The sequence below is a fragment of the Cetorhinus maximus genome, chromosome 17 (genome assembly GCF_964194155.1).
Source record: "Cetorhinus maximus chromosome 17, sCetMax3.hap1.1, whole genome shotgun sequence".
Taxonomy (NCBI): domain Eukaryota; kingdom Metazoa; phylum Chordata; class Chondrichthyes; order Lamniformes; family Cetorhinidae; genus Cetorhinus; species Cetorhinus maximus.
In genome coordinates this window covers 28,066,996-28,082,342 of record NC_135895.1, presented here as the reverse complement: position 1 = coordinate 28,082,342, position 15,347 = coordinate 28,066,996, and the positions used below count along the sequence as shown (strand labels likewise).

Below are 15,347 nucleotides of genomic sequence, written 5' to 3'. Positions count from 1 at the left end.
CTCATCCGATCCTAATCAACTTTAACTACAGCCAACCTGTCTAATACCTCCTTCTGATCAATTTTAAACCCATCAAGTGTCTCAATTACCTCCTCTTTCATCATGACCTGGATATCATTTTCTTCCTCAGCAAAGACAGGTGTGAGTACTCATTTAGTATCTCAGCCATGCTCCCCTGCCTCCATGCTTAAATCCCCTTTTATGTCCACAATTGGCCCTACTCCTTTACCGTCTTTTTACTATTTATATGCTTATAGAAGACTTTTGGATTCCTTTATGTTAGCTGCCTGTCTCTCTTCATGCTCTCACTTTGCTTCCCTTATTTACTTTTTCATTTGTCCTTTGAACATTCTAAGTAGAGCATAGTTCTCATCCATCCAACATCTGTCATATACATCCCTTTTCGACTTCAACTTACTATTTATCTCTTTCATCATCTAGGGAGCTCTGGATTTTTTTTTACCCTACTGCCCACCTCGTGGGAATGTACCTTGACTGTACCCAAACTATCGCCTCTTTAAAGATGGCCCATTGTTCAGTTACCGTTTTACCAGCTAATCTTTGATTCCAATGTACCTGGGCCAGACCAATTTTCACCCCATTGTGGTTTGCTCCCCCACCCACATCCCTGCTAATTAATTATTTTTACTCTGGGCTGCTCCCTTTCCTTTTCCGCAGCCAAACTAAATATTATGACGCAATGATCACTGTCCCCTAAATGCTCCCCTACTGACATTTGATCCATTTGGCCCATCTCATTCCCAAGAACTCGATCCAGCATGTCTCCTTTCTCACTGAACTGGAAGCATACTGATGTAGAAATTCTCCACTCTAGGAACTATTACTATCCCTGTCTATATCAGGATAATTAAAGTCCCCCATTGTAACTACTCCATAATCCTGTGCAGCATCTACTGTACAATTATCTGTATTGTAACAAATTGTCTTGCTTGACTCTGGTTACTCTACATGTGCCAATATATATTAACACTGATATATTGTAGCCAATAGTAAAAGCGAATTGCTGCAATGCTTCTCAGCCATACCTCTATGGGGTAGGCACAAACACTGTATTTGCAAATAAGCAGAATAAGTTCGACAGTACCAGTACAGTTTTTGCATCGTGTGCATTTTCTAGCCCCAAAACGGAGTCAGTTTTCTTATCCATTAAAAATCTTTAAGCCTGCAGTGTTTACTACCAAGTAATAAGTTCTTGTAAGTGCATGTCTTGATCCTAAAAGTTTTTTTAAAAAGTCTCCTGCATCCTCTGCTGTTGTCTTCCAGAAAATAAGGTTGGATTACATGCCTAGGAACTTGAGCACAAAATGAGACTGACACCAGAGCAACAGTAAAGAAATATGGTACTGTTGAAGGTGCCATCTTTCAGAAGGGACATTAAGCAGAGACCCCATTTGCCCTCTCAAATGGACGTAAAAGATCTCATGGCATTATTCAATGAGTAAGGAAATTCTCCCAATGTCCTGGCCAATGTTTACACTTCAAGCAAAATCATTGAAGTAGATAGGCTCATAACTTCTGAGCTCCCCAGCGTCGGATCTGGGGGTTACCCCAAAGATGTTTTGGCAATCCCTCTGGGAAGTTCCTAGGTAAGGGTTTGCACGGCAATTGCCTAGAAGTGCACACCTCCTGTGGACAATTGCCCTGCGCTGGGAATCATCTGCAAATGCAGTCTAAATCGCAAACTTTGGATGGTTCTGCTGGGGTTATGCCAACAGTTACTCAGAAAAAGTTAGAAGAATTAAAACCTAACTTCTGAATAACTATTGTAAAGACACAGACCAACCCCACAGGACTGCCCCACATCCCCGACACCACCCCCCACCTCAAAAACGGGAACCCCCCCGAACCCTCCTGACCTTGGACCACCCCCACCCTCCATGAACACCCTGGACCTCGGATCCCCCCACCACTGCACGACCCCCCCTGGACCTCCCACAAGAATCCCCAATGCCTCAGACCACCCCCCCCAATGGACCTCCAACCAACCTCCCCCTCTTGGATCTCCCCCCCACCTCCAGACCTCAGACCCCCTGCACTTCAGACCCCCCCCGCCCCCACAATCCCCCTGGGCCTTCCAACCCCTTGACCTCAGACCCCCCAACTACCCCTACCAACCCCAGACACCTCCAACCACAGACTACCCACACCCCAACACCCCCCCACAAGGCATTCCAACCGCCACCCTCCCGAACCTCTGGCCGACCCCCCCTTCCGAGACTTTCGACCACACCCCCTGGATTTCCAACCAACCCCCACCTCCAACCTCCTAGGCCTTTGACCGACCTCCCCCCCAACCCACCCCGAGGCCTCCGACCCCCTTCCCACGCCCCCCCCGGATACCCCCAAATCCTGTCCATTTATCTTCTCCCTGGCCTGTCAATTTCCCTGGCCCTTTAAACTTACCTGCTGTTAGTGGGTTGTGCCCACAATTGGCTGCAAAGCACTTTAGGACATCCTGGGGTGGTAAAAGGTAATATAAATGCAATTTCTTTCTATCTTACAAGAGGGGAGGTACCTTGAAGTAATAGAAAACTATGAACAGTTGGTATGGAATAAGTGCGGTCATTGTAGCTTTACAAGGAGAAAACTATAGTACCTGTATCCATCGATGAAGCTGGCATTGATGTAATCAGAGCCCTCAACCCCTCGGATTGGCTGCAGACAGACTCGTGTGGACTCATAGGGCATGATGTTCACTAGTCGGTTCTTAAACTTGTTACATGGGAGATTGGCACTGATGAATCGTGAGGTATGTGCTTTGGAGTTTGCCAAGCGCTGCAAATAAACGATAAAATGGGTCAGCCCAAAAAATGTGAGATGGGTTTGCTTGGAATTTACAGCACAGAAACAGGCCACCCAGCCCAACAAGTCTTTGGGTGCTTATGCTCCACATGTGTTACCAAAGCATACAAAATAGGGAAAAATATAAAAATCCTACAACATTTCTGGGAATAAAATTACATGGGCATTACTCAGAATTATAGATTTTTACAACAGAGCTGCTGAAGCAGGAATCAGGAATGTCCAGACCTAATCCTATATGCTAGAATAGCCAAGTCTTAGCTGAAGCTACATGATTCATGGTTCTCACAGCTCACTGTTATCCAGTTACAAGCTATAGGAATTGCACGTGTGCAGCTGTACATTTATAAGTATGTATGCATGCAAAAAAGCTGAGAATAGGATTGGCTGTGATGACTATTCGTTATCACCCACTGTCCAAGCTGATCATGAAGGATGGCTACTTGGATAAAGTACTGGAAGGACATCATAATCTCAGCATTAGTCACTGACAGTCAAGAGAGGAGCTGGGCAGGTGGGGGAGTTGGTGGCGGGGGAAGAAAGAGAAAAATCAGATTAAATTCAAGTGAAAACGGAGTTTTAAGGGTAAACTTAAAAGTGATCAATTGTTAATGAAATCTCAAAAATGAAGTATAGCACTTTACAAGTGCCCTGAATTTTAACAAAAATATTAAATAACAAAGAAATTTAATGTTCTTGCATAATGTTGAGTGTAATAAAGGTTAAGTTAGCTGGAATGATGACTATTACTGCTTTTTGGGTGTAAAGGTATACAATTTCACACAACAGGATTTTAAGGGTTTTTCCAGTGGCATTTTTGACAATGTTATTATTTCAATGGAAAATATGGATAAGACAATGTCTCTCTTTTAGCTGACATAATGCTCAAAAGTCTCAAATGCCAGTTATTGCAGCAACTGGAGTAGAACATGAATCTGAAGCCATGTGCCCCACCCTGATTGCTCACTTGAGGCATCAGCATAAACACCAACTTGTAAAACTTGACCAACAACTCCAAAAGAAGCTGACAACTCAAAAACAGACATGAATATAGGTCTAATCACACCCAAAAATACTCACTATCTGCATGTTTGGTTGGTAGGTATGCAACAACAATGGTTGCCAGCTTAATCTGTAAACTCTTTCCAACATTTGGGTTTTTCATTAACTAATAGGCTCTTCAGTCATCTACTAAGAACATTCTACTGGTTATGAGAAAAACACTCAGCTATTACGTAGTACGGACAGCTCAGAAACAGGCCATTTGGGCCAAAAGTTGATTCCATGCCGATGCTTATGCTCCACATGGCCTCCTCTCAATCTCCTTCATTGAATATCCTTCTGTTCCTTTCTCCTTCATTTTTATCTCAACTTAATCCTTATCTAGATTCCTTTTAAATTCACTATGCTAATCACTTCAATGACTTTGTGGTGACGATTCTGACCAGTCTCTGGGTAAAGAAGTAAAAACAAAAAACTACTGCGGATGCTGGAAATCCAAAACAAAAACAGAATTACCTGGAAAAACTCAGCAGGTCTGGCAGCATCGGTGGAGAAGAAAAGAGTCGACGTTTCGGGTCCACACGACCCTTCAACGTGTGGACCCGAAACGTCGACTCTTTTCTTCTCCACCGATGCTGCCAGACCTGCTGAGTTTTTCCAGGTAATTCTGTTTTTGTTCTGGGTAAAGAAGTTTGTCCTGAGCCTCTATTGGATTTATGAGTGACTATCTTATATTTATGGCCCCTAGTTCTAGTCTTGCCTGCAAGTGGAAATTTTTCTCTATGTCTACCCTATAAACCCTTTCATCATCTTAAACAAATTTTCAGCTGACCCCTTAGTCTTTTATTTCCCCCCTCGACAAAAGAGCCCCAGCCTTTTCAATCTTCCTTGATAGATATAAACTCACAATACTAATATCATACTTGTAAATCTTCTTTGCACCTTTCCCAGTGCCTCTATATCCTTTCTATAATGTGGAGACCAGAACTGTTCACAGTATTCTAACTGTCGTCCAACTAAAGTTCTGTACAATTTTAATATAGCTTCTCTGCTTTTCAATGTTATTCCTCTAGAAATTAATGCCAGCGTTTATTTTTAAATGCCCTTACTAACCAGTGTCACCACTTTTTGTATTTTATGTATCTATATCCCAGATCCCCCAGGGTATAAACATAGCATGGGCCTGTTGGGCCAAATGGCCAGTTTCTGAGCTGTAAATACTATGTAATTGCTATGTAGCCCTACAATAGTTAAATGTTTTTCCCATAACTGGTAGGGTGTTCCTGATTAATGACACTTATTTTGCAAAGGGCATGTGGCTTCTTTATTTTTCCTACTTAAAAGTACTGGCTCATATTTGGCTATATTAAAGTACATTTGCTAATTGCACACCCATTCTACAAGCTCATTAATGGAAATGCTTCATACTTAAACAGCATAAAACACAGGAAATAATTATGGGGTAGAATTTTGCCCTTGGTGTGCGGGATAGGCAAGGGCAGGCGTTCAGGAAGCCGACTGCCGCCCGCAATAGGCAGCGCTCAGTGATTTTACGCGGGGAGCCAATTAAGGCCAGCCCTGCATGGAACGCAAGTGGCAGCGCTGAGTGCTGCCTGTGCGGATGGGGGGAGGAGGGCGACCAGACCGAGAGCAAAAGAGCGCTGAATAATCTCCCTGAGGCACAAAGCTGCCTCAGGGAGATGAAGAATGTATTGAAAAAATTATTAAAGAGCAGAAAAAATTAATGAAACATGTCCCCTTGTGACATCTTATATTTATGGCCCCTAGTTCATGTGACTCTGTCACATGAGCAGGGACATGTTTTTAATTAAAAATTAAAGTTTTTATTTCATTTGTTTTTGAATTTGGAAACCTCATCCTGCCGTGGGAAAATGCAAAGGCCGCTTGGCCTTTTCGCCTACCCGTCAACCGTTAGGTGGAACGGGCAGTGAAAAATCCAGCACAAATGATAACCTAATGGTCTTAATAGGCCTTTTAGTTGTCGGCAGGCGCGTGCTATCATGTGTGTTGACATCGGCATGCTCAGCCGACGTCATCACATGTCATTTCACGCTCGGCCAGGTCCGGCGCGTGCCCACCCGCCATGCCAAAAATCCTGCCCTTGAAGTTTCTTAGTTACTATTTCTACAAAGCTTTAAGGAATCTTTCTCCAGGCTCTCAAAAAGTTCTTGATGCACTGAACATTGGAATTTCTCAAACAACTGTTACACTGACATATCCCTGATTGGCATCTTAATGGCTTTTCTGTTTCTTGGTCTTGGTTATGTACAGAAGGGACAGTTATAAGGCACAGTACATTGCAACCTTTTAAATGAAAAGCTGGTCTTGAATAAGATTTCTTCAGATCTTTGCTTGACACCTGATCAAGGAAACAATACTCCTACTCCCCATAGTGCTTTAAGTTTTCATTACAGCATTATCAATCCAAACATGTTCAGGACTGACCAGCATAGCAGTGTGTAGGGTGCAGTTTCAGTAGCCCGTTCTGTTACTTTCTTGTTCTCAGCCATGTTGTTACAGGGACAGGAAAAGAAAGGAGATGGGGAGGAGAAGATAATCTGAATGATTGGATAAATGCCAGGCAGTTCTAGCTCATGCACTAGAAGTGAAGCTTTAAATGGGTTGCAAATTAGGAAATATTACCCTCTTAATATTTTCAATGTTTTTTAATGGTTTCTGTCAATACAAGCTAAATGGCCACCTAAAGGGATCACGCTAAACATAACACCAATGTATGAAATTTATATGCTGGCTGAAGCACTGACCTTGAATTCCAGCTCCATGGCTGAAACCGTCTCCGTTGGTGGAACCTGGCCAAGTTTCTGTATATGGGCAAAGAGACTTCTTGCTGGAACTTCTGTGTTTCCACACGTTGCTGCCTCGAGAAGGGCCTCGTGAATGAAGATATACTGATCTTCAGTTTGCACCATGTAATTTCGCTGTGCTCTCATGCAGGTGACATGACCATAGATATCAACTGTCTTCTCATGTTTAATTCGTTCTAGCATGGCATCGATCACAACAAAGCAGCCAGTTCGGCCCACGCCAGCACTGTGCAGAAGGAAAGCACATTCATTAAGAAATATTAAATTACTTTGGCAAGAACGGTTGATCTAATTCCTCTACAAACAACTTTTAAAAAAATCTGTAACAGTGCTTTAAATGTCAGCGTTGGCTCAGTTGCAGAAATCTAACCTCTAAGAAAGTCATGTGCCCAAGCGCTACTCTAGGAATGTGAGCACACAATCTAATCTGACTCTTTAGTCTAGTAATGAGGGAGCACTGCCTTCTTTTGACTGAGATTTTAAATTGAGCTCCATCTGCTTGTTTGGGTTGGAGCTTTCTTAATGTCCAAGGCAACTTTTATCTCAACCAACACCAAAACAGGGTAACTGGTCATTTATCTTGTTATTTGCTGTGCATGAATTGGCTTCAGTACACTGCTTTCCAAACTTTTTCCCACTTTGACCCATGTTAATGCTCAACAGTTGGTCAAACCCAGTCTGAGAGCTGGGGTGGGGGTGGGGTGGTGAGCAAGTTGTTGAGGGGGAGGTGGGGGGCAAGTGGGGGTTGTTGAGCACAGCCTGATAGTTCTGTCCACAACCATTTTTGTGTGTGTAATGGCACTTCAGAACCAATCCCAGGTCTGTCCCATCAGGCCCCACTCATAGCATTAAGATGAATATATAGATTAGTTGTTTGTTAAGAGATAACAATTAGCCAGGGCATCTGGGATAATTCTCCTGCTCTTCTTTGAAATAGTGCCATGGGGTGCTTTTCCATCCACTGGTGAGGGCAGATAGGCCTCAGTTTTATGTCATATCTGAAAGACTGCACCTCCAACAGTGCAGCACTCCCTCAATACTGCACTAGAGTGCCAGCCTAAACTTTGCACTCAAGTGCCTGAGGTGGGGATTCAGAGGGGAAAGGGTTAGCACAGAGCCAAACGGAGCTTATACAAACTTATGAGTGACTACATTTCTAAAGTGTTTAATTGGGCGTGAAGTGTCTGGACATCTTGCATATGTGAGAAATACTATAATTCATGCCACTTGATATCAAGGAACAGTGGAGTGCAGCTGGACACAGTAAATATTAAGGGTCCCAACAATATCTTGGGTGTCAGGTTGAAGACCTGTGCCCCAGAGTTAGTCGAGCTTCTAACCAAGATGTTCCAGGAGAGCTACAACACTGGCATATTTCAGCAAGTGACAAAATTGACCAGGTTATGTTTTGTCCACAAGTCTAAATCGGCCAATTACCACTCTGTCAGCTTACTTCCAATCATTAGCAAAGTTATGGAAGGAGTTGACCACAGTGCTATCAAGTAGCAATGACATACTCACTAATTCTCAGATTGGGTTTCATCAGCACCACTTAGCTCTAGACCTTATAGTCTCGGTTAAAACATGGATAAAAATGTTTGAAAATTCCAGAGATGAAGTGAGAGTGACTGCCTTTGACATCAAGGCAGCGTCCATCTTCAGCATCATTTATCAACGAGGTCAGAAATTAGACTTGTCAGCCCCATTTGTAATTTCTCAGATAACAAAGTAGTCATGCAGCAAGGCCTGGACAAGGTCCAGTCTTGGTCTGATAAATAGCAAAAACATGTGTGCCCCCCCCCACAAGTACCAGGCAATGACCATCTGCATGGGAGAGCCTAATCACCAGTCCTTGACATTCAATGGTGTTATTGTCAAATCCTCCACCCGTCAACAACATGGGGGTTATCACTGACCAGAAATTCAACTGCACCAGCCACATAACAGTTGCGCCACTGGATCTGTCTGAGCATGCGCATTCTGTGGTATTGGTTTATTCTCTGGCAGCACCTTCCAAACTGCACCACTTAGAAGCATAATGGTGGCAGGTGTGTGGGAACACTATTCTTACTTGGACACATTATCATTGAGGCAAAACCCTGGAACTCCCCACTGAAGAATATCTTCACAAGGACCAGAGGTTCAAGGAGGTGGTCCACCACCACCTTCTCAATAGACACTAGGGAGTGGCAATAAATGCCAGCTTTGGAGCATTGCACATTTTCCCGGAATGAATGAAAATATATAAATGCATGTCCTTTGTTTTAATAAAGGGACTGTACCCAAAATGCTCACCTAACAGGAACATTAACCTAGCTGTTCTTTTTTTCAGATCCTCATGGGTTAGTAGCTTTGCGTCATCTATTTCCGGCATTTTCTAATTTAAACTATGCAAATCACTCATTGACATTATAATAACACAGCTCTATTACTAATATGAATCACAAAATTTAGAAAGTAAATTACTACAGAAATAGGTATGTTCAAGAAACTACCCTTTAGAGCAAGCACAGAACAAGGAAGGGTACTGTATAATTTCCCCCAGCTTGCTGTTGTTCAGTTTTGTTTAGGCACAATTTCCAACCTCATGTTCTGGACCATTTCTTGGCTGTAAAAGCAGGCAACCTTGTTCCAAAGCTCTCCTTTTGAACTGGGATTAAGAAGTGCAAAAGCATCGCCTTAAATAACTTGCTCTTTGGTGTTCTCCCTCTCTCGCTAAGACTAATTTTTATCTTCACTTGTTACACCCCCTCCAATTGAGCTTTGAAACTTGCCGTGTGGGAAATAAGCAGTGATTCTTTTATTTCATGGCATGAATAGAGCATCTTAGTAAACTTAAAAAATATAAAAGTTGTATTATGCAGCTGAGTTACACATTTCGTATTAGCATGTACAATATCTCCATAGATCAAAAGTGTATTAAGTAGATCAGGTAGCTTGTAATATTAGGGTTGTGACATGGAAAGAAACCACAGAAAACTGTACATGGAACAAACAGATTCTCAATAAAATAGTTGCTTCAAAACTTATTCCCATAAATCTACATGCCAACCTAGAAAACTAGCAAAAGCTGATGGTCCCTCAGCTGACAACTTAAAGTTGCCTGAACAAATAAATACATGTGTTTTGTAACTTCAGCCATGAGTACACACAATATTCTGTTTCTTGCATTGAAGAAAAAAACACCAGGGTGATGAGAAAACCAAATGTTAGAAACACAAAACTGGTGGCGGATAAGCAATGCTGAACATTTACTTCGGGCAGAATTTCGCCCTTGGCAGGGATGCTCGGTGGGGGCAGTTGGGAAGCCGACTGCCATCCGCGATTGGCACCACACCGTGATTTCATGCTGGCCGGCCAATTCAGGCCTGCCCAGCGTGGAACATGAGCGGCAGAGCTCAGCGCTGCCTGTGTGGGCAGCATGGAGCTGCCTCAGGGAGATGAAGTGCTGTTTAAAAAAACTAATGAACAAAATAAAAATGTCATAAAACATGTTCTCTCATGTGACTCTGTCACATGAGCAGGGACATGTTTTTAATTCAAGTGTAAAATTTTTATTTTATTTTTATTTGCTTTAGGAAACCTCATCCACCCGTTAGGTTGAATGGGTAGTGAAAAATTCAGCACAATTGTTAACTTAACAGGCCTTTTAATTGTTGGCGGGCGTGCTGCCGACTCCGGCGCGCGCTCACCGGCCGAACTATCGCAAGAGTGAACGTTGACGTCGGCATGCTCGGCCACGTCAATGCTCTTTATTTCACACTCGGGGATGTCAGGCGTGTGCCCGCACATCGAGTGAAAAATCCTGCCCCTAAAGTTTTCGGTATTCTTTCAACCATTAGAGTTTGGAGTAAATGCTGAAGGGAAAGCCTGGTGCAATACCATGTATGGCTGAGTTTTGTCAGAAAATACTGACTGGAGTCCCAGAAGGATGAAAGTCAGTGCAAAATGCAAATGGCTGGCACATCCTTTATAGGTAGTCACAAGATCATGCATGAATGTCAAAAATTATTCACCTCATTTTATAATTTTCTGTTTATCATTTCAGCTCTAAAATTATTTCAACTCCACGTACCTGCAGTGAACCACCATAGGACCAGCATCTGGGGGATTGCATGCTTTAACTCTCCTCAGGAAGGCCAATATTGGAGTAGGGTATTCTGGAACACCATGGTCTGGCCAAGCCATGAACTGGAACTGACGTACTTCCCGCTTCTCACTTGAACCATTCTGATGAGAAAAGAGCAATTCTAAGCAGCCTTGTGATTTAATTTGTCTAAAAATATGTACATATGGTGTAAGATTACAGAAAATGAAGTTTATTCAGGATCTCTAACTAACACTATTTAACGTCCTTCCACAGGTGCAGTAACTTAAGTCAAAAATAAGAGCGGCAGTTTGGTATGGCAAAGGTCAAGAGAACTGATAATCAGTGAGGGAATCTGCTGCTGGTCCTTTAGCGACTTGAGAAATCTAGAATGCCCATTGCTACTTTCTCGTACCCATTTTAATTCAACCTAAACTTCAGAGAAACACTCTGGTGTTTTATGGTGTTCCCCTTGACTTTGCCATATCACATGGCTTCTCTATTATCTCAATCACAAAGAAAGAAAGGCTCAAGAACATAAGAAATAAGAGCAGGAATAGACCTCAATCAATATGATTATGGCTGCTCTTCTGCCTCAAATCCATTTTCCCACCCACTCCCCGTATCCCTCGATTCCCTGAGAAACCAACAATTTATCTCAGCCTTAAATACACTCAACAATGTAGCATCCACAACCCTCTCTGGGGTAGAGATTCCAAAGATTCACAACTCTGAGTGAAGAAATTTCTCCCCAACTCAGTCATAAATGATTGATCTTTTATCTTGAGATTGTTCCCCCTTGTTCTAGATTCCCCAGTCAGGTGAAAACAACCTCCCAATGTCTACCCTGTCAAGCCCCTTCAGAATTTTGTATGCTTCAATGAGATCACCTCTCATTTACTAAACTCAAGAGAGTATAAGCCCAATTTACTCAGCCTCTCACAGGACATCCCTTTCATCCCAGGTACCACTCCAGCGAACCTTCACTGTACTACCTCCAAGGTGAGTGTATATTCTTCCTGAAGTAAGGAGACCAAAACTACACACAGTACTCCAGGCATGGTCTCACCAAAGCCCTATACAACTGTGACTGTATTTCCTTATTCTTGTACTCCAATTCCCTTGCAATAAAGGCCAACATGTCACTTGTCTTCCTAATTGCTTGCTGTACCTGTGTGTCAACTTTCTCTGTTCCTTGTATAAGCACACCCCAGTCTTTATGAACATCAACATTTACAAATTTCATGCCTTTTAAAAAATATTCTGCTTTTCTATTCTAAGACTTGCCCACATTATACTCCAACTGCCACCTTGTTTCCCAATCACTTAACCTGTCTATATCTCTTTATAGCCTCTCTATATCCACCTCACAGCTTACATTTCCACCTAGGACAGTATCATTAACAAACATTAAGAATTACTTTCAGTCTCTTTGTCTAAGCCATTAATATAATTTGTAGATAACTGAGGCCCCAGCACTGACCCCTGTGGCACTCCACTTGTTTATCCCTACTCTCTACTTCCTCTCAGCTAAAAAAATTCTCCACCCATGCTAATGTATTACTCCAATTTCTACAAGCCTTTATCTTACATATTAATTTTTTGTGTGGCATGTTACGATCTCCGTGGAGGTCAGTAACTTTGAAAAAGAAATTCCAGTTCATAGCTGAAAGGATGACATGACAAGATTCTATGTTTTAAGACTTTTACTCTAACTAAAGACTAACAGCACTACGGATTAGACACTATATTTGTAGCCAATTAATACTTCCTCTTGTGCAAACTAGGCTAATCTTCCAACTAGTTTTAATTTCTCATGAATTTGGTCTTTTCAATCCAATGTAAGCTCCCATCCACCTTCCTGCCAGTGGTGAATCTTTCTGCCTATAGATGCTCTCGCTCTCCCAGATCCTGGTAGATTAACCTTGGCTGAGAGTTTTCAGGAATGTCTTAGACCCTTCCTCTCTCAAAGCCTATCTCCATGGTAATGTGAATCACATGAGCCTTGTATCCAGGTAGAAATGTGATTAACTATCCTCGAGACCCCAACTCACTTTTATCTTGTAAGTAAATGGACAGTATAAAGCATAATTGTTTACAACCCAACTTTCGCAACACTTTTCTGGGACTTTGGAGATTCACAGTCTATCCACTGTTGGAGACAATGGCAGTAGCCAGTGTGCTAAGTGCAAACACCTTGTATCTTCTTCCCAGTAAAACAATCTGGGCTCCCTTTAATCTGTAACAATCAAATCACCAAGGCTTGCTGTCAGGCAGACTTCAGAACAGGTCATGTGGCCCCCTCATTACCCTTAAAGGCACAGCCCCAAAATATAACAATCTTATAAATGCTGTAAGTGTAACAGCCACTTCATCAAATGTCTTTTGAAAATCCAAGTATATTACATCTATTAGCCCAACTTTTTCTACACTGCTAGTTGTCTAAAAAAAAATCTCTACTAAATTTGTCAAACACGATTTCTTTTTCATAAAACCATGTTGATTGTGTCTGGCCACACTCTGATTTTCTAAGTGCATTGTTAAGACTTCCTTGATAATAGATTTCGGCATTTCCGATCAACTGATGTCAGACTAACTGGTCTGTAGCTCCATTTTCTCCCTCTCTTTCTTGATTAGCATTGTACATTTGCTAACTTCCAATCTACTGGGGCTGTTCTAGAACGTAGGGAATTTTGGAAATCATAACTTGCATTAATGTAGCAACTTTAATGATCTTAGGACACCCCAAAGCGCTTTGCTATGAAATATTTTTGAAGTGTAGTCACTATTGTAATGTAGGAAACACAATAACCAATTTGCACACACCAAATAGCAATGAAAGAAATGAGCCAATCATCTGTTTTAGATGTTGTTTGAGGAATAAACGTTGGTCAAGACACAGGGAGATCTCTCTTGCTCTTCTTCAAATAGTGCCTTTGAGGTCTTTTGCATCAATTTGATAGTGCAGATGAGGTTTAACATATGATTTAAAAGACGGCACCTTGAATACAGAGTGGCTTCAGTACTGAGCAGGAGTGTAGGCCATCTCTGATCTCACCTTCGTATCTCTCACAACTCTGCACACAGAACCATTTGTGTGTATTTTTACTTGCCATGTCCTCTTCAAGTCCAGGCATCAGAAAAATCATCGAAGTAGTTTGGGCACACACACGCGCATGCAGCAATTGATTCTGTACCTTATAGAGTGCAAATGTCCGAACAGAATATGTTGCTAGTTCCACCATGTCCAATAGGGTGACCTGAATCATTCCATATGTTTCTGTGCCACGACATGGCCAATATTGATCGCATTTTACCTATAGAAAAATATATCACATGATTAAGAATGTTCAAAGTACAGGGGTCCTGGAGGAACGGAGTTATCAGCATAGTATTCAGCTCTGATGAAGAGTCATATGGACTCAAAATGTCAACTCTGTCTTTCTCTCCACAGATGCTATCAGACCTGCTAAGTTTTTCCAGCATTTTTTGTTTTTGTTTCAGATTTCCAGCATCCGTAGTATTTTGCCTTTATATCTGATTAAACTGGAGATATATATGGTTGTTGTCTAACAATTAGAGATGGAACTTAAATTTATGACAGAAATTATGTAAGTAAAATACAAACATCTACAGTCTAACATAAAAAGGCACCATTAATATGTGTATTTCATGCTATGTTAGCAATTTGATCATGCATATCCCATACAACACAAGGGTCCATGTATTTACAGATGTTAACATGGACACACAGATAAGCTATACAGGACCACATATTTGTGTTGGTAATTCATTCCCAGTTATCCAGTACATATTGAATGCTTTAAGCTACTCATACATTTAAAACATAGTTTTGAGTGTGTTATTTATATTGTATGGAATTAGGCCCTTAAAGGAATACTTTGTAATAATTTTTCCTTAAAAAATGGGATGTGGACATCACTAGTAAAGCAAGCATTTATTGCCCATCCCTTCTTGACCTTGAGAAGGTAGTGGGGAGTCACCTTCTCGAACCGCTGCAGTCCATCTGGTGTAGGTACAGCCACAGTACTGTTAAGGTGGTAGTTCCTGGACTTTGACCTGAAGGACAGTGAAGGAACGGCGATGTATTTTCAAAGTCAGGATGGTGTGCGAATTGGAGGGGACCTTGCAGGTGGTGGTATTCCCATGCACCTGCTAACCTTGCTCTTCTGGGTGGAAAAGGTTGCAAGTTTGGAAGGTGGTATCAAAGGAGCCTTGAGAGTTGCTGTTGTGCATCTTGTAGATGGCACACAGTGGCAAAGGGAGTGAATGCTGCGAAGTGCCAAGGTGGCTGGTTAAAAGGCCAGCCTTAGTTCTCTGGGACTTAATCCCACTTATCTGGTTCAATATTAGCAATTCTAGCCCACACCCCTGCCTCAGCTCATGTCTACCCTTTGGCCTTATATCTTCCATGCCAACTCACCCAGTATCGACCATGGGCAGACCACAGGAGCCAGTCTGAGATGAAGGAAAATAAAGTTCTAAATATCTATTACAAACTTCCCTCCATTAAAAACTCATTTAAATTATCTCAAGTATTTAATTTCTTATAAAAACAAACATTTGTA

General features: G+C 41.9%; 1 protein-coding gene across 9 annotated transcripts in view; it reads right to left on the bottom strand.

Annotated features, from left to right (window-relative positions):
- LOC144692265 (receptor-type tyrosine-protein phosphatase F-like) overlaps positions 1 to 15,347 on the bottom strand; it is a 496,732-nt gene that overhangs the window by 33,030 nt on the left and 448,355 nt on the right. For all 9 annotated transcript variants that reach the window (XM_078560868.1, XM_078560866.1, XM_078560873.1 and 6 more), the window contains 4 exons: positions 13,956 to 14,075; positions 10,747 to 10,901; positions 6,612 to 6,897; positions 2,618 to 2,796 (listed from right to left, as the gene is read on the bottom strand). In XM_078560868.1, the coding sequence (XP_078416994.1) occupies positions 2,618 to 2,796; positions 6,612 to 6,897; positions 10,747 to 10,901; positions 13,956 to 14,075 (740 nt within the window). The remainder of the gene's footprint in view (positions 1 to 2,617; positions 2,797 to 6,611; positions 6,898 to 10,746; positions 10,902 to 13,955; positions 14,076 to 15,347) is intronic.